At 60.2% G+C, this 20,928-nt stretch overlaps 1 protein-coding gene across 2 annotated transcripts; it reads right to left on the bottom strand.

Annotated features, from left to right (window-relative positions):
• Positions 1–233: 233 nt before the first annotated feature.
• On the bottom strand, positions 234–20,583 carry WNT10A (Wnt family member 10A). 2 transcript variants are annotated; one of them, XM_080397894.1, is made up of 4 exons: positions 17,630–20,583; positions 14,478–14,740; positions 6,136–6,512; positions 234–1,388 (listed from the first exon to the last, which is right to left on the bottom strand). In XM_080397894.1, exons 1-4 carry the CDS (start codon positions 19,726–19,728, stop codon positions 921–923), a joined length of 3,207 nt encoding a protein of 1,068 aa, XP_080254020.1. In that variant the 5' UTR covers positions 19,729–20,583; the 3' UTR covers positions 234–920. The 2 variants fall into 2 exon arrangements, with proteins under 2 accessions (XP_080254020.1, XP_080254021.1); XM_080397895.1 differs by having other exon boundaries at positions 14,478–20,583.
• Positions 20,584–20,928: the final 345 nt, after the last annotated feature.

A 20,928-nucleotide genomic window follows, 5' to 3' on the forward strand; every position in this document is an offset into this window, starting at 1 on the left:
GAAGCCTCCCAGCAGCCACCTTACAAAGGTCTGGGGTGCCTGCGGGGCATCTCCACCTGCTGCCAGTCTGCAAACAGCTCCTAGTGAGATGGCAGCAGAGCACCGGGGACAGTGTCTTGCACCAGTGGGTAGGAAGCGCTGAGGGTCCCCTTTCAGCCTTCTGGCACTCTGCAGGAGCAGAGCGCCCTGGGCAGCAGGAATAGCAGGGTGCTGCAATCCGAAATACCCCATGCTGTCTCCAATCCACTTTTATTCACAATCAGAAAATAACTTACCATACAATAACACAGGCACGCACAGCACAGCCCTGGGCACCCTCCCCTCTGGCCACAATACTACAGCCCAAGCTGGCCCAAGCTCTGCCCTGGCAGAGGTGAGCCCCAGCCCAGGGAGCTGTGTCCCCTCTCCATCCCACAGGATGCTCCATCCCCATCCTGTGCAGAGCACAGCCTCGCACGTGGCCGGAAGAATGTGTGCACAGTGCCAAGTGCATGTGTCCTACCCCTCCCCTCCCACCCTGGGCTCCCCATGCCCTGCTGTTCCCCCACCCCACCCTGCCACGTCCCACTGGGTGCCAGCGGGTCCTCCCCTACCCCCATGCCCACCCTCCGCCCCCCTGAGCAGTGCTGGTGTCGGCGGTCTGTACAGCATGGCCATGCGCTCCCCGGGGCCGGGAGCCTTGGTGCTCTGTGTGGGGCCAGGTGGGCGGCAGGCAGTGGGCAGCCCTGCCCTCCCCAGGTGACAACAAAGTGCTGATTTTGGAGGGTGCCGAGCATCTCCTCTCCTGCTCCCCTCAGAGTGGAAGGAAGCGGGTACCGTGGCTCCATATCACCCCCAGCGCCGATCCCTGTCTCCCTCCCACACCATGGGCAGGCATGCTTGTCCCTGGCACCCTGGGGTGGGCACCCATCCCTGCCCAGCTACTTGCAGACACTGACCCACTCGGTGATGCGACACTCCTCGCAGGCTACAAAGCAGCACCAGTGGAACTTGCAGTTGCAGCGCTCGCTGCGCGTCTGCCGCAGGATGTTGTGCCCACGGCCGCAGCACAGGCTCTCGCAGTTGTCCATGCCCGGGCTGGTCTTGTTGCACAGGCGCCCTTGGGTGCCCAAGGAGTCCAGGGCTGGTTCCCGCTCGCAGAAGTCAGGTGACTTCTCAAAGTAAACCAGCTCACTGATGCCGGCCCGGCGGCGATGCCGAGCGTGACCTGGCTCCAGTTGCCCGGCGTTGCGGTTGTGAGGTCGGATGAGGGTGGCCCCGTAGAAGCGGTCCTTGAGCAGGGACCCCACCAGGCGAAACTCAGGCGTCACCTGCCAGCACGTCTTCAGCTGGCAGCTCCCCGAGGTGCCGTGGCATTTGCACTTCCTCCTCATGTTGTCCATCACCACCTGGGTGGGGAAGGAAGGACAGAGGGGTTAGCATGGAAGAGACATTTTTTGGGGACCGGAGAAGCCATTATAGATGGAGCTCTCTGTGGGCTGGCACTATGGGAACACCGAGAGCTGGCATGAGCAGCCTTCAGAGCCCCGGCGCAGTAAAGTCAGTGAGGCTTCACCCTGTTGCTGTGCCCAGTGTCACCCACGTACCCCACCCTCTTCCTTCCCATCCTGGCAGTACCAACTGGCTTTTACACTCCAGCAAGGGATCAGCACCTAAAGGAGAGGGTGAGCTCCCTGACCACAGGGAGGAGGAGGGGGAGCCTGGATCTCACCTTCCACTGCTGCTTGGCTCCAGCATCATCAACCTGACCATGGACCCCAGTTAAAAGCTGGTGTGGCTGTATCTTTGCAGCCCTACTGGGAACCCCCAGTGTTGGGATATCCCACACACCTCACTGTCCAGGAGCACTTGGAAGCAGGGCAGGTGGGAGGGATGCTTTCCCCTCCCCAGAGCTTTCTTTCCCATAAAGCCCCAGCTCCAGGAGTCCTGGGAGCAGCTCCACTTTCAGCTCTTGCTTGCTTTCTCACAGGAGCCCTGTGCACAGCATCAGGGGGCTGAGGTGCTGCCTCCCACCATCACCCAAATTTCAAGCAGGGAGCAGAGATGCTCACAGCCCTGACTTGTGGTTTGGGGAGGCTGCAGTGAGGCCAGTGCTACAGACCCACCCCACATGAGCACTAGGGTGCGTGGGCTGGGCTGTGGACATGGTTTGGGCTGGCCAGGGAGCACAGCTCATGCAGGGGCCAGAGGCCAGTGTTGGGGCAAGGAGGACCTTGGGCTCCCTGTGCAGTGCTGCTGAGGCCCCAGGCTGCATGCCGGGGTCCCCCTATGACCCCCACCTCTGCAAGGGATGCTGTTGTTGCTGTGCCAAGGGAAACAGCTCATGCCCAGCGATCTCCAGGGGCACAGAATGGCTGCACATCCCTGAACAGCCTGGAAAGAGGGAGTTTATACCATCCTCTGTTCTGACCCAAAAGGGATTCCCTGCTGGGTCACACGCTCCCATGCCCACGTGCTTGCACGGGCTCCAGCAAGTTCCCTTCCCATGGGGGGAACCAAGCCCCACAGGGAGCCAGGCTGGGGCTTGCAAAGACTATTGCAGGCTGATGCCCACATCCAGGGCCACGCTCCAGGGCTCAAGGGGAGCCCAGGGGGCATGTGGCCCTGCGCAAGGTCCCATCACACAATGCCAGCCCTGCCTGGCTGCCCGGCTTCACGCCTGACACGCGCTGCCTGTTCCTGCCTGCTCCCTGGGGGGGATGCGTGTGTGAGGAGTGCCCTGTTTTCGTAGGAGTTGGGTAGTTTTTACTCCTTGTTTTCTTGTTTTTGAGTAAATCTCCCCGTTGCTAAGCAGTCATGGTAATGCAGGCAGGTCAGGAAAACATGCCTGGAGCTCGGAGCACACAGCAGAGAGGTCTGGGCTGGGCTGGAGCTTGGCTTTCATCCTGCTGAGAGTCCTGTCTCCTGCCGGGAACAGCCTCCACCTCACAGGTAATGAGCTGCCTGGCTTCTCCACCATGCCCTGGGTGTGCTGACTGGGAACACTGGCTGCTCACCACATTTGTCCTTGCCACCATCCATGGGAACACACTGGCACTGGGACCCCATCCTTTCCCACATCCCCTCCCTGCTCTCTTAGCTGGACCAGGGAAAATCTGCATATAAGGGCTGTGGCTGGAATGATCACCACCAGGATGGAGGGGACAGTGGCATGACAGTTGGATGGGGGCTTATTTGGGGCTACAGCTGGCTGCAGCAGGGGCTGGAGAAGGCAGCGTCTGTGTGCCATCTCCATCACCCAAGTCATCACCACTGAGCATCCCAAGGTCCAGCACCAAAGCACACACCCATCGCTGCCCAGGGATGGCTAGTTCTTCCTCCTGCATGGGCAGCACAGCAGGGACAGGACCCTTATAGAGCTGGGACACCCAAGAAGGACCTGTCTAAGCCTCGGCCCCATGCTTTTGCCATCAGATCTGCACAACGCACCCCTACCCGGCCACGTCCTTCTGTCTCACAGACACCCAGGTTAGGCACATGCCCGGACTTGCTGGTGCTTTCTTTCACACATTCCCAGCTCCTCCCAGACACGCTCATAAGAGCTTTATCGTAGGTCTTTGTTGTGAGGGTAATGGGTAGTTCCTGGCTGCCTTTCATCCTCTCTTGCTCTCTGATCTGGTTAGGAGGACCTGCACAGCCTCTTGCGCGCTTCTTCTCCTCTTTGCTGGGGAACATGCTCCCTCCCAGAGATGCAGGACACCCAACTCAAGACCAAGGTGACCATTGCCACCATTCGAGGATGCTGCGCATCCCCTGCAGCTGCAATCCCCTTCCTAGCTTCACAGTTGGACTGCAAAAGAGGAAAGAATCAGCATGTTTCTGCCTGGTTTCGAACCAGGGACCTTCCGTCTGTCAGGCGAATGTGATAACCACTACACTACAGAAACCCTCAGCCCACGGTCACTGCATGTGGCTCTTGCTGGGATTACCACCTCCCCCTGGCATTGCAGGGTCTAAGCTAGGAGACAGGCTCACCCATGTGCAGAGCACCCTTGGGACACACAGGGACCGCAGAGAGGATGCTCAGAATCAGTGAGATGCTAGAGAGCCCTGGGTACTGCAGCTGCTCAGTGCATGGAGAGGGATGGTGTGTGGCAGGGCACAGCAAGTGGCATGTGTGTCCACATCACTGCTCTGCTCAAAGGTTTCAAGCCTTGGGACTTGAAGGGGAGGACCACAGAGCTGCTGCATCCAGCACGGCTACTCACTTTCCTGGCAAATCCCAGCAGATTGCTCCTTATTACAGCAGAAAGGTAGTCCTAGGAGTGAGGAGAGCTTGGGTGGACAGGGGACCCACGGCATTGCTAAAAGAGCAGGTGGGGAGCTGGAGGACTCATCCCCAGGCAGTGTGGATGGCCAGGTCCAGCTCCAGCAATAAGGATGGCACCAATAGGCACAGACCAAGCACAGCATTGCCTCCTTGCTCCAGTGCATGGCACCCACAACCATCACAACCTGACCCACACACAGGCTCACACCCTCATCTCAAGAGGGTCCCTGAGCTGGGCAGCCATTCCAGCTAGTGCTTCCCCACCTGCACTGGTACCATTCCCTCCTTTCATCCCTTTGGCCCTCCTCTGCCTCTGCTTCCAGCTTCCAGGCTTCTTCCATCAGTCCAGCTCTTGTCTCTGAAACCACCAAGAGCCAACATTGCCAGTCCTGTGCCTGCCTGCCCTTGGGGACAAGCAGAGCTCAGGCATTTTTGCTGTTGCCGGATCCCACAGGCACCATGTGGTGACATCCCCCGCATGCAAATATTCCTCTCTCACCTTCCCCTCCTTCTGCAGGGGGCTGTGGGACCTTCCTTGGTAAGCGGGCAATACAGACCCCAAATTTCTGAGCACTGCTGAGTCCCAGTGGTTTAGGTCACGCAGAGCTGGAGGGGAACTAGGATAAGCCCTGCATCCAGAATTGGGATGGGGGATCTTGCCTGGCTTGGGGCAGAGTAGCTTGTGAGGGATTTAGCTGCCTAATGCTGAGCGAGCCTTCACCATGTGCAAGCAAACAAATCCAAACAAGCAAAAAGCTTCAGCTTTCCCCAGGCATTTACAGTTTGGCCAAACTGGGACAGCTTCTTTGGGGTGGTAAAGCTCAGCTCCAGCACCAGGGAAGGGCACACATCAAGGTCCTGCTCTGCAGCGTCCCCATCTCACAGCTGGCTTTAAACATGCTCAAAGCAAAAGGCACATCCAAACATCTGAGCCATCCGAAGGAAACACTCCCTGTGGAATTCTGATCTTTAATTGCTTATTCCTGCAGCTACACACACCCCTGCACTGCCTTGGCAGCATGTGACTGGTGTCTTGGGGACAAATGTCCCGCTGAATTCATGGGATGGGGTCTCCCTGGCACCTGCTAGGAACAAAGGCAGGCAGGGAAACGCAGCCATTCTCCCAGCGTCTTCTGCCTGCACGCTTCTTGTCTCCAATGTCCGGCTGCTTTTAAACATCAGCTTCCAGACAGAGTGAGCTACTAATTAGCACCTTTAACGAGGCCTGACATCATGAAAACAGAGGGGAGGCTGCCCTGCTCGCCTGGACAGGCTCCAGCACCCCCTCAGAGCCAGCAGATGAGGCTGTGGGCTGTCACCTCCACTCCCTCCGCACTTCCCAGCTGGTACAGGCGCCTGCTGCCTGCCTCAGTCCCGCTCACATCTGCCCCCTCGGGACACTGGCTCCCTCTCCAGGGGCAGAGCCGCAGCTGGGTGTTGCACAGCCTGTACCATGTCCTCAAGATGCCTGTGCCTTTCTCCTCCTTGTCCCATAGCTCCCTCCCAGTGCAGCTGCCTGACACCAGTTTACCCAGTCCCTAAGAGGCAGGAGCTGGCCTCATTGCTGTGCCACCCCTGTAGCACCACTGCAGCACAGGCAGATGACAGTGGCCTGAGCAAGTGTCCCTTGGCATGGGGGCAGCAGCAATGCTCAGAGGTGCCCTCCCCGGCAGAGGTGCTCAGCAGCTGGGCTGCACCTTTTCTCTGGGCAAAAGCAGGGAGAGGGGGTGCCTCAGGGGCAATCCCAGCCTCACACACGTGTACCACTGCAGCCAGCACGAGCCCCTTGCAGCCCTCCCATGCACGTCCCAGGGACCCTGTCCCCACCACCATCACCCTGCCCCCCTGTCCGGTGCCCTGCTCACCTGCCGGCCCACACGGTTGTTGTGCAGCCTCATGCGGGAGTGGATGTCCCTGTAGGTTTCCCGGGAATCGAGGAAATCCTTGGAAAACTTCTCCCCATAGTCCACATCAGGGCTGCACCCTCCCCATTCCCAGGAGTCCTGGAGGCCAGGGGTCTCGGCTGGCATATGCTCCATGTGCACCCCGTGCACCATGCCTTTGCCGCGGTTCATGGCCTCCAGCTGGAGACGATGCAGCTTGCGCCGAAAAGCCTCCTCATCGCCCCGGCGCTTCTGGTCACAGCCACAGGCCTGCAGCTTGCCAAGGGCACAGGCGTTGGACACGGCGTGCACCACGCCGGCGGCTGCAATGGCATAGGCAAAGGCGCTCTCCCGAAAGCCTGTGAGGAAGAAGAGAGCAGGGCTCAGGCTGGGTGGTGTGACCCCTGCAGGGAGCTGAATGAGCCCAGCATCATGCTAGGGTGTAGGAAGCCAGAGGTTTGGTTTGTGCCTTGCTTTGTCTTGATGTACCAGCTCCCACCTGGACCATGAGCTAATCCTCATTTGGTGCTCTCCATTCCCATCCCCACGAGGACACATTGCTGCCCTGAAGCCCAGCCTTGTCCTGGCCAGGATCCCAGCTCCCTCCAACACCCTGCCCTCACATTGCCCCAGGAGATGCCACCACTGCATTGCTCAGGCATCAGCGTCATGGCTCGGATGGGAAAGGCAGTATGTGCTCCCCCATCCACTCAAGAGTTTCCTACTATATTAAATAGAATGCTGGTTGAGGAATACTTGTGCTGAGGAATGGGCCATTTCTGCCTACCCACAGGGTGCAGGATCAGACAATAACAGGAGCAGGCAGCACTGCCTGCCAGCCACATACATCTGCCCATGGCCCTTCCCTCCCCAAGCCCCGCCAGCTCCCGCAAGAAGCTCTAAATGCGATACTGCACTGGAAAAATCGAGCATCCCTGGTTAGTTAGAGCATGCTGTGACCACAGCGCACGCTGCCAGGGCCAGCAGCTGGTTGTCATTAAACGCTGGGGAACCAGGACATTTGCAAGTGTCATTAGCTGGGGATGGGGCGGATGGGGACAAGGACAGGTCCCATGGCAGTGGCTGCATGGAGCTGCAAGCAGGGGCTCCCCAAGGGCCACTTGGCTTTGCTGCAGCCAGGTGAAAAGTCTCCCCTACCTGGGAACTTCTATTTCATTTTAAATGCAAAGTAATATTGTTATTTGTGGTTCCAAGGCCAAGCAGAGAGCATGCAGTGCCCTTTGCTTTGGTGCACAGTGACCAACCCCAGCACAAGGAGGGAAGGAGAGAGAGCCAGATTTCGTGCTGTGGCTTCACACGTGACTAAATAAATAGTTGGAGTTCACCAGCCTCTCTCTCACTGTTGTACAAGAGCAGCTTGATCAACCCTGGCTTTGCCACAGCTGAAAAAGTTTTGGGGCTTTTTCTCCAGCAGATCCTTGCCAACAAATGGGGGACTTGGGTGAGCACCCCAAAGCACAGATCTTGGGCAGGGACTCTGCCAGCTCCCTGCTTGTACTGTAGAGTCATGAGAGGTGAGAGTACAACTGCTCTCTGCTGCCGTTGCCAGTCCTTGGCGATGCTCCCCATCACGCAGTGGTTCGCTGCCACCCGCTGAGCAAACGCTATGATCTTATTAAAGGGAAATGAAACGCAGCTCGGAAACCTGCATTTAAAGTCATGCTGCTCTTTTGTGTGTTAATTTGACACTGGTGCATTTAAAAAATTAACGAGGCGCTGCTTAAAAGCCAGTGGGAGCCTCTCCCAGCTTCCCCTTGGTGTGGGACAAGCTTGCTCTCAGCCTGCCTCTTTCCATGCACAAGTTGAACAACATTTTTCAGCAGGCAGGTAATGGGGCTGCTGGTGCGTACACTGTGCAGCCTCCCTGGGGAGAGCGCTGGCAGGCAGCGCCTGCAACACACCCACATCACTGTTAGAGTGGGGCAGCCCAAATCTGGGGAACTTCAGCCCCCAGGTGAATGATGTCAGATGGAGAACTAGCACAGGAAAGTCTCCAGGATCTCCAGATCCTCCCCATATCAGTTCTCCATCCCCACAGCCTGGGCCAGCTCCAGCCCTTCATGAGCCAAACCCAGGCATAGCTCAAGAGCAGGGACTTGTCACTGCCACCTTGCTTGGCATCCCGGGCTCCTCATGCAGCCAGTGCCAGGGGATGGCAGCAGCAAACCCTCCACCAGACACACACAACACTCTCCTCGGCCCTGCCTTTCCGTTAGCCTCTTTCTCACACATTTCTCCAGCCTAACAAATAATTTCCTATGTGGCATCTCCTTAAAATCCTTTCTGGAGCCCAGACAGAAGCTCTACCCCACCCAGTCCGTCTAGCAAGCTTGCTTCCTTACAGGGAAAGAGGCTAGGTTCGTTTGGTGCCCGCCATTGCTGGGAAACCCCTGGGGTCAAGCCCTAGCCCTCCTCCTCCTCTTTCCTCTGCTGCTCTCCAGCCATGTGCAAGCTGATGGCTGAGGCACTGATCCTTGTCCCTGGAGCTACCATCTCCTAGGCTGCAGACAGAGGTGGGCTGGTCCCCAGGACTCGACATCCCAGCGCTCTGGGAGTCTTGTCCACATAACACCCTGGCCATTTCCCCACTCAGTATCACTCCACCTGGCCCCACTGCTCCTCCCTGCCTTCTCCCCTCCTTCCCTTACCTGCCCTCATGGGGAGCTGTGAGCAATGGGGAGGAGGGGGCCAGGGCAGCACCAGGACCACAGCAGCCATGCCAGCGCAGTTCTGCTTGGAGATTCAGTTTACATTCCTCACTCTACCCCAGCCATGCCAGAGCCCAGAGGATTGCAGCAAAACAGCGAGCAATGTGGCTGCAGGCGACAACCACCAGCCTCATGGGTTCGGTGAGGGTGGGAGCTTCCAGGAACCGCAGCAGAGCATGGCGTGCAGCAGCCAGCCCTGAGCCCTTTGGAAGGGAGGCTCTCCAGCTGCCCCAGACACCTAAGCCCTCAGTGGTGATGTTTGAATCACCAGATCCCTCCAGAGACCGCTGAAGAGGCTGTAGCTGTGGGAGGTACAAAGTATTGCATCCTGCAGGGAAGAAGAAATGGAGGACACCACCCTGACACCACCGCCGGCATCCAGCCTGCCGTGTACTTAAAGGACTGTGCTGGGCAGAGGATGGATCTGAAATCTTGGTCTCAGGTCAGATGCCAATGCAGCTTTCTTAGCAGGGGAAAAATTTCCCTGTCAAGATGCACCTAGGAGACTGCGGGGAATTTAGCAGGACCCCCAGTCCCAGCTGGCACTGGCTTTGCCATGGATGCGGCACTTTCTTCATCTCTCATGCCCATGTGGGATGAAGGCAATGAGGCCAGCTCAGGCACAGCTGTGGGCTCCATGTCTGGGGACAGAGGAGAGCTGGAGTTACGGCCTTCCTTCCACAGCTCGCCAGCACATCCAGGCAGCGACACCCTGCTGGCACCCATCACTGCGGTGCCTGGGTGGCATCAAGGAGGCAGGTAGGACAGCCTGGTCTGGGCACACCCTGGGGTACCCCAGGGATGCTCAGCTGCCACCGCCATGGGCAGTACCCCCCAGAAGTGGGAGGCAGCTGCCAGGAGCTGCGGGCACATTGCCCCAGCCCTGCTGGCTGGTGAGGCGGAGGAGAGCTGCTCCCGCCACCTCCTGCAAGGCCCGGGGAGACGGCCAGTCCCAACACGCCGCCTCTCCCCCGGCCCTGCTCCCCCCCCTCTCCTTCCCTCTCCCTAATTAAACTGCAGGTGAACCTGCCAGGGTCTGGCCCGGCGCCAGGCGCTAAACGCCTCCCTGCAGATCCCGACTTGCCTCCCTGCTCCTCCTTGAGCGTGCCAGGGGCAGCCGGCAGCCCTTGCTCCCCGTCCGCCCACAGTGCTCCAAGCCGGCAGCTCTCGGGGCTCTGCAGGCTGCAGGGAGCTGGCCTCAGCCCCACACCTCCGGCAGTGATGCCCTGGCCCAAGGGTCTCGCTTGCACTCATCAGCTGGGGGAAGGAAGGTCCAGGGATGGGGGCACTCACAGGGATGAAGCCAAGCATCCAAAGCACCCACGTGTGCTTCGGGGCTGGGTGGGCAAAGCCCTTGGCTTGCCTGGGGGTACCAAAAACCCTGCCAGCAACCCAGCTGCAGCTGCACCGGGCCAGGCGCTGTGGTCTGCGGGCACCAGAGTTTGGCTGGGGCTCTGCAGAGCTGGGAGCTGGGGTCCTGAGCTTGGTAGCATCTCCCTGGATGGCTGTAACAGCACCTGCCTTCCCTCAGCCCACAGCAAGGCCTCCCCAAGCTCCAGTTCACAGCTGGCTGGGTCCCAGCACCTGGCGTTTCCAGCCTTGCAAGGAGCTCCCCGCTCCTTGCTGTAAGAAATAAAGGTTTGGCCATGGCCATGCAGACCCCTTGGTACCAGGGAGCCCTTCTAAGGAAGACACAGGGCATGCAAGCATCACCTGTCCCTCCAAAGGCTGCAAAAGGAACCGGGGGATACTGTACTCCAGAGCCACATCCCCTCCAGCCATGCACCCTCGAGGTTCAAAGACACCCAGCTCCTCCGTGGGAGTCCCATTTCTTTCAGAGCTCCATATAGATGGGGTTATGATGAGCAAAGAGGAATACCTAGGGAGGAGGGATCCCTTACCACACTTCAGACAGCCCCTACCCAGCAGCCGGACAGTCCCAGTCCTGCTGGCATTGTACCCACCCATGGGTGCGTGTGTACCAGACAAAGACAAAGGCTCGGTGACCCATCACCATCTGCAGCTTTCTTTTTGGCAGGCACTCAGGCACAGTTCAGCCTAACCAAGCCACAGTGCCTGGAAGCCCGCAGATGTTGTGGAAGGATCACATACTGGGGGCAGCAGGCCACCCACTCCAGTGAGGTGGACACAATTGTGCTGTTCACACTTGGAGCAGGAGCAAGGGACCTGTCTCTATTGCTGGTGCAGCTGCAGCCATCTGCCTCCACCTCACTGCTCCATCCTCCTACATCTGCCCCTGGGGCCAGGAAAGGATGTCTCTGCTGGCTGGGCCAGCACATGGAGGGAGAGGGAGGGACAGCAGAGAGGGATGGGACCAGGGGCAGGACTGGAGGGTGCTAGCAGGGGTGACAGTGCCAGGGAATGGGCAAGAGGGTGGCAAGAACACAGGCAGCCAGCTGAGAAGCCAGGGAAGATGGGAGAAGAACTTGCAATGGCAATGCAAGCCTGGATGCATGTGGAGGGGACGTGGGCCAAGGAGGATGGGTGATGCAGATGGCACCGCAGCCTCAGCAAGGGGTACAAGAGACACCCCACATCCCAAGGGTGCAGCATCAATAGACCAAACCTGAAAAACTCACAGCCTATGGGGGTGTCAAAAGACCCCAGGGGCTCTGTGAGACCAGGGATTGTAAATCCCTCAGCACCCCCTCTGTTCGTCCTCAGCTAACCTGTTGTTGTACCTCGTAGATGCTGTGCCCTGCATCCCCCTGCTACCTCTGGCAGGTCTGTTCTCTGCCCAGGATGCTCTCAGCATCCCTGTCCCCAGCTATGCTGCCCAGAAGCCACCCCAGACTCCTAGTCCTGTGTGATTTGAAGCCTTCTTGCTCATTCCTCGTTCCCCAGGGCTTGCACTCAAACTTCCAGGATCAGGTGAGTGGGATGGGAACACAGGCATTCATTTGCCACTGTCCCCTGCTCTGTTCCCAGGGGATGACTTCCCTGGCTCCACCAAGTGCCTGGATGCCAGGCAGAGCATGGGACAGGTACCGGCGCTGCACCCAGATGGCTCATGCTCATGCTGGGGAAGATGCAAGAGATGCAGGAGGACGGGGCGGAGGTGGGGAATGGAGCCAAGCGGGGAGAGCAGGAGGGAGAAGCCAGCTACAAATAATTTAAAGTGAGATTCACGCACGGCTGAACTGATGGCAGAAGAAGTGGGAAAAGGAATGAAAGATTAAAGGGGTCTGTCACTTCGGGTTACAAACAACGATCCTACAAGTACGTTGTGTTCCCAGGCACAGCAAGGATGAGGCAGGGCGCTGAGCAGAGACCTGGTCCCTGGGGGTCAGATGCATTAATGCCTGTGGCGCAAAGCCTGCACCCCTTGCTTCCACCACTCGCCTCTCCTCCAGCACCAGGCTCAGGAGATGCACCCAGCAAACTCTGATGGCTGTGTCCATAACAGCTGCAAGGCACAGCTCAGAGCTCCAGCTCCGTTATTGAGGGTCACGAGTGGGCTGGAAGCAGGCCAGGACACCAGCCTCAACCATGCCAGAACAGCTCCGAGCAACCGCAAGGGATGGCCTAGGTGCTTGGGATTCATCCTGCACCCTCTGCTGCCAAAACAGGAGTGCCATGAGGTGCCCATCTGCTCTGCTGCTCCAGCCCTACCTCCACCCCTGGTGCTGGGTGCTAGGTCTCCATCCCAGGAAATGAGATCCCACTGGTGCTGGGAGCCTGGGCTGAGCCATATCCAAGAGCTCAGGACTGGGGCAAGAGTCCAGGGGCTGCAGCAGTCCCCACAGCCATCGGTCACAGCCCGGACAGCTGCGGGAAGGGCTGCTGTGGCACCTGAGACACAAGTGAGCTCCAAGTCACTGACCACCACCATGCCTGGTGGGCTGAGGCAGGGAGCAGAGTGTCAATGCTCTCTGCAGCTGCAGCTTCTCACCCAACCTGGTGGGACCCAGAGCAAGAAAGCTCACCTGGGTGTGTGAGAGGCTTGAGCCAGCAAGTCAGTGTCTCCTGCTGCCCGAGGAGACTAGAAGTGAACTGCATTCCTCAGAGGACCTGGAAATACCTCGATGCTTATCAGGGCTGATGGTCCCCACCCTCCCTGTCAGGCCCTAACCTGGGCACTACTCCTGGAGGGAAGAGACACTGCCCTTCCCCAGGCACCAGCATGCCCAGAGGGACCATGGCTGCTCCATCCCACCACAGCCCTGATGCCACAGTGTGTTCCAAGGTAGCATCCCCTCCAGTGAAGCTTTGCCCATCTGCCCTGGACACAAGGGATGTCCCAGTACCAAAACACTTCTGTGCTCTCATATCCAGCCATCTCCCCACCTGCTACAGCTGCCTGGAGGCTCCTGCCACCCCATCCCTTCAAAGGCACGTAACCCTCAAGCTGTCAGTCTCTCCTCTGTGAAGCTCTCCTCACAGTCCCAGGGAAAGATGGTGCATGATGTGGAAGGATGTTCCAGGAAGGAGAGACAAGAGGCATCTCTCTGCTGGGCACCAGGCTAGGAGACTCCTAAAGTGGGTAGGTGAGCAGCATCTTTTGTAGTTTTCACCTTCTTCACGAGCTGGAGGAGCACTGTGTTTGCCGGGCACCTTGCCTGCCCTCAGCACCCTGCCTGCCTGCCACTGGCACTATATTATTCTCTCCTGCCCACAATCTGGGGCAACAGGCACTCTAGAAATGTACTGAGGCCCAGGCTTCAAGCAGGATACTTCGGTGAAAAGATACATTCCAGTCCTACAGAATGTCCCATCAGGTCACAACCCTGATCTAGACCATGCAGAGAAGCCCCTCTGCACCCCCAGAGTCTGCTTCTGAGGGAAAGAGTATCAACTGGGGAGGCTCCGATACAGGCAGTGCTGGCCATGCCTGCAAGGGATGGCACCTGCAAGAGACCCTGGCACCAGGGCTTGGCAGACTATGGAGAGCTAGAAGAGCCCTCCAAGCAGCACAGGTTGGGGGTCTGTGGGCAGGTGAGCTCCCAGGACAACCTACCTTCCCTCCCCTGCATGCCACCATGCCCTAGGGTCCCATAAAACAGAGAGCCCTCAGCTCTGGCATTGGGGAGCAGGCACAAAGGCAGGACGCCAGGGTGATGGGTTTGCAGAGCTATGTCCCATTAGCTAGGGGCATTTCTGCTCACTGTGATGCACTGAAACACCATCCCCAGAGCAGGGATGAACCAAGATGCTCGCTGCATCCACCAAACCAAATTCCAGAGCGCAGCATCTACCTTCAGAACCACCACCTGTCCTATACGTCCATGGCACTGCTCCAAACATGGGCCTAGTGCACAGGTGGGGGTAAGGTGCCAGAAAGCAGTGGGGCTTGGAAGGAGCCTTGAGCACAGCTGGGGCTGGGCAGGGAGAAGCCAGCATAGGTACAAAGGTGCATGGAGAAGAGCCCAGCTTTGCCACAGCACAGTGCTGCTTGGTCTGGCAGACCCTGGGGTTTCTCAATCTCTGTCTGCCTCCATCCATGGGGCTGCTGAAGAACTGGCCTGGTGCCCTTGGCCAGAAAAGAGCTGTGCAAAGGCCCGTGGGGAGCCCAAGAGGGATCCTGACAGCAAGGGCTGGGCAGAGGAAGAGGTAAAGGAGGGAGACCATCCTTACCTCTGCTGAAGATGATGCTCTCGTAAGGGATCTTGTTCTTGGTCTCGAGGCTGGAGCAGTTCCAGCGCTGGTCCCGGAACTGATGCTGGCACTCGTGGATGGCGATCTGGATGCCCTGGATGGCCGAGGCAGTGACGTCAGGGTGGCGCACGCACACCTCCAGCTGCCTCCGTGTCAGACCTGGCAGGGTCAGGCACACCGTGTTGGCGTTCAGCACCGGCTCCGATGGCAGCTTCAGTCCCAGGATCTCATTGGAGCAGGAGCTGGGAGAGAAAGGGAAGCTGGTGAACTCAGAGCAAGCAATGTGCCAACTGCTTGCTTTCCCTTCAGGGAGGCGGAAGAGCTTGGTGGGGGACATACATGGGGAGGGGAGATGCTCCTCAGCCCACACTGTGCCAGTACAGAAGGGTGGGAAACACCTGAGCACAATGGCAACTCAGCCAGACAGAGATGCCCCAGCAGCACTGGGGCCACAGTCCTCTCCAGCCATATCGGCACAGCCTGGACATCCCGGCAGCCTGGACCCAGCAGCAGCCAAATTGGCCCCTCCTGCCTCTACCACCCAGCATCCCCTGGGGCTGCACCCCCTCTGTGTGCTCCCCCAGAGATCTCCTGCCCTGGCCATGCAGTGCAGACTGCCCCAGCTCACCTTCCCCAGAGAGCATAGGTTTCCCCCAGGAGAATCCAGAGACCACAGAGCAGGAGACCCATCCCAGGTCCAGCTCCATCTGCGTTGCTGGCTGATCCCCTCCCTGCATCTCCCATATGCCCCTGTCACTGCTGGTCCTCACAAGGGAGGAAACCAGAGGGACCAGCCTTTTCCTGCCAGCTCAGCTGGGAAATCTGGAGCCAAGCACCCTGCCGAACATCCTCAAGCTCCCAGCAACAATCCCAACTCCACCGTCACATCCCAGCCTCACTGGACCTGATGCCTGTCACCACAGAAGCACAGAGACCATTGGATGGATGGGTGCAAGGGGAGGCACATGGTCCTTAGTAAGGTGCAGGTACTTATACAAGTAGAGATGCTGCCTGAGGAAACAGGGGGGTAGACAGAGTGTAGATGAACAAAGCATGTCCAGAGAGAGGTGCCTACGTACCTCTGTGTAGGCACTCTGTAGGCGGTACAGAGGTGCCTAGGTGGTACACAGGGCAGACAGATGCGGAAAGGTAGCTGAAAGGGGAGGAAGCGTTTGCCCAGCTCCAGGGAATGGCTTGAAGAGCCCTGGGATCCACAGTGTCCAAGCAGAGGACTTGCAAAGCGAGCAGCAGGCAGCGGGATGCCCAGCAGCATCCTGCATCTTGCAGCAGAGTCCATCAGGAGCTCAGCACCGCCCCACTCCTTGCTCAGGACAGCTCAGTCCCTGCTGAGAGCTCTCTCCATGCCAGGCTCCCTCTTCCCTGGGACAGCCAAGGGCTGGGTCCCTAGGAGGAGCAAGGACCTTGGAGCCTTTTGAACCTTGATTACAAAGATGAGACTTGGAGGATGCTGGAGGATGGACTGCAGCTGCCTTACAGAGCAGCCAGTTCTCAGGGAGAAGGCTTACTCCCCTTCTGCTCACACAAATCCTGCAAGCCTGGTGCAGTACACGGACAGAAGCAGCTGTTCAGGGGTGAGGGACTGAATTCCCCAGCTCAAGCTCTTGCCCACCTCTGGAGGAAGGGCTCAGTCCCAAGGCCCCTGCTGAATTACAGCTTGCTCAGGGGGGAAGGGGAGCTGTCACGGCCAGGCTACTGCTTTCTCCAGCTTTCCAAGCGTGTTTATACTCATCCCACCACTTCCACAAGCGATATGTGGGTCTGCCCCAGTGCAAATCCACAGTGACTCAAACAGGGAGAGCTGAGGTGGAGGGAGAGCAGACAGAAGGAGAGTGGCAGCGGGTGCATCCCTCCAAAGCCCCTACACAGGAGGGGCAATCTTCTGCCCGGCTCCTGCACTCATTCAGGCTGTCGAAGCAAGCCCTGGCTGACACGAGATGCAAAGCAGGTCCACAGCTACTACCACCCTCAAGCCCAGCAGCTCCTAGCCCAAGCACTGCGAGGACTTTGTCCCCTGCCTCTTCTGAGACAGCCACAGTGCCTACCATCTTCTCCCAGGGCATCCTAGGGAGGGGGGCAGGGGGAGGGTGTTATGGTTGTTCTCCCCATTGCACAGCTGGGAAACTGAGGCAGGGGCCCTTGTCTAGGGCCCAGAGAGCGGAGGGCAGGTCCTTCTGCCTTTTGCTCCACCCAGGGCTCAGGGGGACCAGGGACTGGCAAGAAGCTGTCACTGTCACCCTCCCTAGGAGGACACAACGCTCCCCCCAGCTCTCTTCCCCCTTGAAATCTGGATTTAAACTTGATTTCACGGTGACAAGCCCCCAGGTCACAGGCTGCAGCGGCTGCTGCTTTAATTAATACAAGTCCCAACGTTAACAAATTATATTTAAAGGGGCTAGAGGGAGGGGGAAGGGCGGGGGACCCCCCCACACACTCACACCAGCACGAGGGTTAACCCCTGGCTGCCTGCAGCGCACAAGTTTGGGAGCAGGCAGAGGGGAGCTGCCAGCCACCCGGGGGAGATGGAGATGGACCGGGGCGGTGAGTGTTTGGGGCCGTTTTCTGGGAGGCAGGAGGCCCCCTCTTACCCCCCCGGCTTTAGGATCAGTGGAGCCGGGGAAGAGACGCAGGTGGATCCCCTGCCCCGGTGTGCGCCCCTGGGACGCGGATCCCAAAGACACCCATCCTGTGACCACCGTCCCCCACGACAGTGGCATCCCCGCCGGCATCCCCCCGGCCTCCGCGGGGGGGCCCGGCAGCGAGGCCCGTTCTCCTCCCGAAGAGAGCAGGGAAACTGAGGCAGACAGGGCGTGCGCCGGGGCGGCTCTGGCCGGGGAGGCGAGGGGACGACCTCCCGGAGCGGGGGGAGCCGCGCATCCCGCCGGCGCTCCGCCGGGCCGGGGGGATGGCGGAGGGGCGGGCAGCGGCCCTGACAGCGGCCGTGAGCGGGGGCCCGCAGCCGTGCGGGGCCGAGTCGGGGTGGCGGGACAACCCCGGAGCCCCCCTGGCAGCCCGCCCCCGGAGCGGGGCTGGGCGCGGCGGCTTCCCGGCGCCCTCCCCGCAGGGCCGGGGCGCTCGGCGGCGGCGGGGCTGGGGTGGGGGGAAGCTCCTACCTGGGTACCCAGAGGCTGAGCAGCAGCGAGCAGAATCCGTGGGCCAGGGCCGGGCGCATCTTCGCTGGGGCAGCGGCTGTGCGGGCTGCGGGCGGGCGGGCGCCTTTGGGGCAGGGGCGGCGGGGCTCGGCGCTGCTCTCTGCCCGCTTTGTTTGTTGTGGGTTGTTTGCTTGTTTGTGTTTTCCCCTCTCCTCCCTCTCACTGGCTCCCTGCGCGCCGGGGCTCGGCTCGCCGGGGCGGCTCTGCCATCCTCCCGGGATGCCCCCCCCGCCTCCCGCCGCCCCGGCGCCCGCCGAGCCCGGCGATAGCTGCGCGCCCCCCGCCCTGCCCGCAGCCGCCCCGCCGCGCTCAGCCCCCCGGCTCAGCCCCCCATGGCGGGACGCGCCGGGGGGCCGGGGGGGCCCTCGTCCCGCGGGGCGCGCTCCCCCGCCGCTCCCCAGGGCGCCCCGGGGCTCCGGGGCCGCAGCGGGCTTGGGCAGGGCTCGCCGGGCGAGCGGCTCTGCGGCTCCCGCGGGGCGCGCAGGCACATGGGGAGCCGCGGCCCCCCCGCCGCCCCCTGCCGCCGGTGTCGCCGGGCCGCCGGCGGAGCGGGCAGGGTCGCGGCCGGAGCGCCCCGAGAGCGCTGGGCGCGGAGCGGCAGCGGCGGCGGCTCTGCCTGGGATCGCGCTGCGCCGAGCATTACTCAGCGCCCGGAGCCCGAGTCCCGACACGTCCAGACAGGAGCCCGCGGGGGAAGGACGGGGCAGAGGGTGGCAGCGGGGCGGGGAGCCGGCGTGTCGCACGCAGCCTGCCGGGGAGGGAGCGGGCGGCGGGGGGGCGAGCGGCGGCCGGGGGGAGCGGGCACGGCCGGCGGGGGATCGGGCGCGGGGCGGGGGGTGCGCACGGGGAGGAGAGGGGTGCGGGGGGGGAGTAGGGGCGGCGTGGGGGAGTGCGCACGGGAAGCAGGGGGAGTGGGCACGGCGCGGGGGAGTGGGCACGGGCTGGGAGGTGAGCGTGCACAGCGTGGAGAAGTGTGTGCGGTGGGTGTGCGCGGCGTGGAGCGGTGCGCGCAGGGAGTGGGTGAGTGCGGGGAGCGTGCGTGGCGTGGGGGGTGAGCTGGTGAAGGCGGGTGTGCGTGGCCTCGGGGGCAAGCGTGTGCGGGGGGTGGTGGTGTACGTGGGGTGTGAGGGGAGTGTGCATGGTGTGGGGGGATATCCACCGGGACTTGGGGGAGTGTGCACAGCGTGGGGCAGCATGCGCAGGGCACGGAAGAGGGATGCTGTGGGCATGGGGTGAGTGTGCGCAGGGTAGGGGAGCGTGCACAGAGCACAGGGTGAGTGCACACAATACGGGTCAGTGCATGGCATGGGATAAGTATACACGAGGTGTGGGGTGAATGTGCACAGCCTGAGCGTGCTCCAGCTGTTGGTGAGTGCACAGGGTGTGGGATGATTGTGCATGGCATGGGTGAGTGTGCGTGGGGTGTGGGGTGTGTGTGCACAGCGTCCAGGAGTATGGGGGAGTGTGTGCGGCACAGGGTGGGTGTACACTGCATGGGTGAGTGTGCATGGTGTGGTTGAGTGCCCACTAGGTATGGAGAGAAGGTGCATGACGTGGGGTGAGTATGCATAGCAGGGTGAGTGTGCGTGGAGTATGAAAAAGTGTGAGTGGTGAGAATGAGCATGCATGGAGTGTGAGGTGACTGTGCAGCCTGGTGTGAGTGTGCAGTGCTTGTGGGATGAATGTGCACAAGGCAAGTGTATGCAATGTGGGTGAGTGTGAACCATGTGAGTTGAGTGTGGTTGGGACATAGGGACAGTATGGAGCATGTGGGGCAAGTGTGCATGGCATGGGTAATGTGCGTGGGGTATAGAGAGAGTGTGCATGGTGTGGGGTGTGTAAGGAGTGAGTGTGCACGGCAGAAAGTAAATACATGGGGCGTGGAGTGAGTGTGCACAGGGAGAGAGGTGTGCATGGCATGAGATATACAAGGAATGGGGATGAGTGTGTCCATGGTGTAGGGCATGCATGGGGTGCATGGAGGTATCAGGGCATGCGCATGAGGGCATAGTGTGAACTGCAGGTGGGCAGGAAAGTGTCCCTGCTGGTGTGAGGCACATGGGTACCTGTCTCTGTGCACAGGGATGTGAGTGTGAGGAGCACGTGCTGAGGGTGTGACTCTGTGTGTGTGGGCACAGAGCGTGGCTGCATACATCCTGTGCAGGTGCCAGCCCTGTTTTGTGCTCCCCCAGCCCAGAGTCAGGGAAGAAGTGCTGCAGGGCTGATTTGTTTGGAGGAGCTGTGGATGTGGCTCTAGCTTCCCTTGACAGGACCACCAAGCACTCCCTGGCTCAGTTTCCCCATGAGCCCTCCCAAGCTGGGCACCCAGATTGTGCGCACGTCCTTGGCACCATCACCCCAACACCTAGGCACCACTTACCTTCATGGGGTCCTGCTGAGCAAAGGAGTCTCCCATCCATCTGTGAGCTGTGCAGTGGCCTTGCAGGCTGTCCCTGTGTCCTCCTGCAGCTCCTTTGGGGACAGAAGAGTGTCCTGGGAAAGCCTGGAATAACGGGGCTTTCAGTGAACACCGTCTGTCCCAATGCAGCCCCTTCCTGGTCATGGGGATACTTGGTGTCCCCTTAGTTTGGGTGCCCACCCTGGAGCTAAGGGGGCTCCTTTTGGGTGGTGGTAGCTGGGGGGTGGCAGGCAGTGCCCCCGCAGCTCCTGGGTGTCCCCAGCTGCCATGGCCCACACCGCAGTGGTGTTCATGCCACAAACAGCTGGGCGGCAGCTCACCTGGCAAAGTGCTCTCCTCTGGGGCGGGCACCCCTTGTCTCCACACCAGTGGGAGCTGCCAGTGCTGCTTGTGTGTCGGTTTCTATTTGCAGTGGGGAGGAAGATGTGTTTCCTTCAGAAAACTAATTGTAATCTGGAGTTGGGCCCAAAGGCTGTGCTGTCCCCTCCCAGGTACCCTGGGTACCCCACTGAGGTCCCTTTTGCAGTTCTTGGGGGTGCTGGCTGTTCTCCTGCCCTTAGCTGTGCTCTAGAGTGGTCTTAGCCTGTGGGCAGGTGGGAGAACCAACACAGGGCCAGCATCTGTCCTCCAACTTCTCTGTCCATGCAGCTTGGCAGGAGGTAGGATCACAGACCCTTCTGTCCCTTGGTCAATGCCCTGAGTGCACAGAGAGGTACCTCACACAGCATCTCTCTGGCACCCATCCCACTTTTTCCATAGCTGCTGCCCTCCTGGATCCCCACCCAGCACCAAGCAGGTGATGTGAGGTGTCCCACAGGAGGTTGGTAGTGCTGTCAGGAAC

Source organism: Falco punctatus, assembly GCF_963210335.1.
Source record: "Falco punctatus genome assembly, chromosome: 8".
Lineage (NCBI taxonomy): Eukaryota > Metazoa > Chordata > Aves > Falconiformes > Falconidae > Falco > Falco punctatus.

What these genes read in the sequence shown, in the direction of transcription:
- WNT10A (XM_080397894.1), bottom strand. Translation starts at nt 19,728, where the DNA reads ATGTGCCTCACACCAGCAGGGACACTTTCCTGCCCACCTGCAGTTCAC. An exon ending in CTCAGCCTCTGGGTACCCAG is followed by an intron (nt 14,741 to 17,629) that starts GTAGGAGCTTCC and finishes TTTCTCTCCCAG; the next exon opens with CTCCTGCTCCAATGAGATCC. An exon ending in GAGCATCATCTTCAGCAGAG is followed by an intron (nt 6,513 to 14,477) that starts GTAAGGATGGTC and finishes TCTTCCTCACAG; the next exon opens with GCTTTCGGGAGAGCGCCTTT.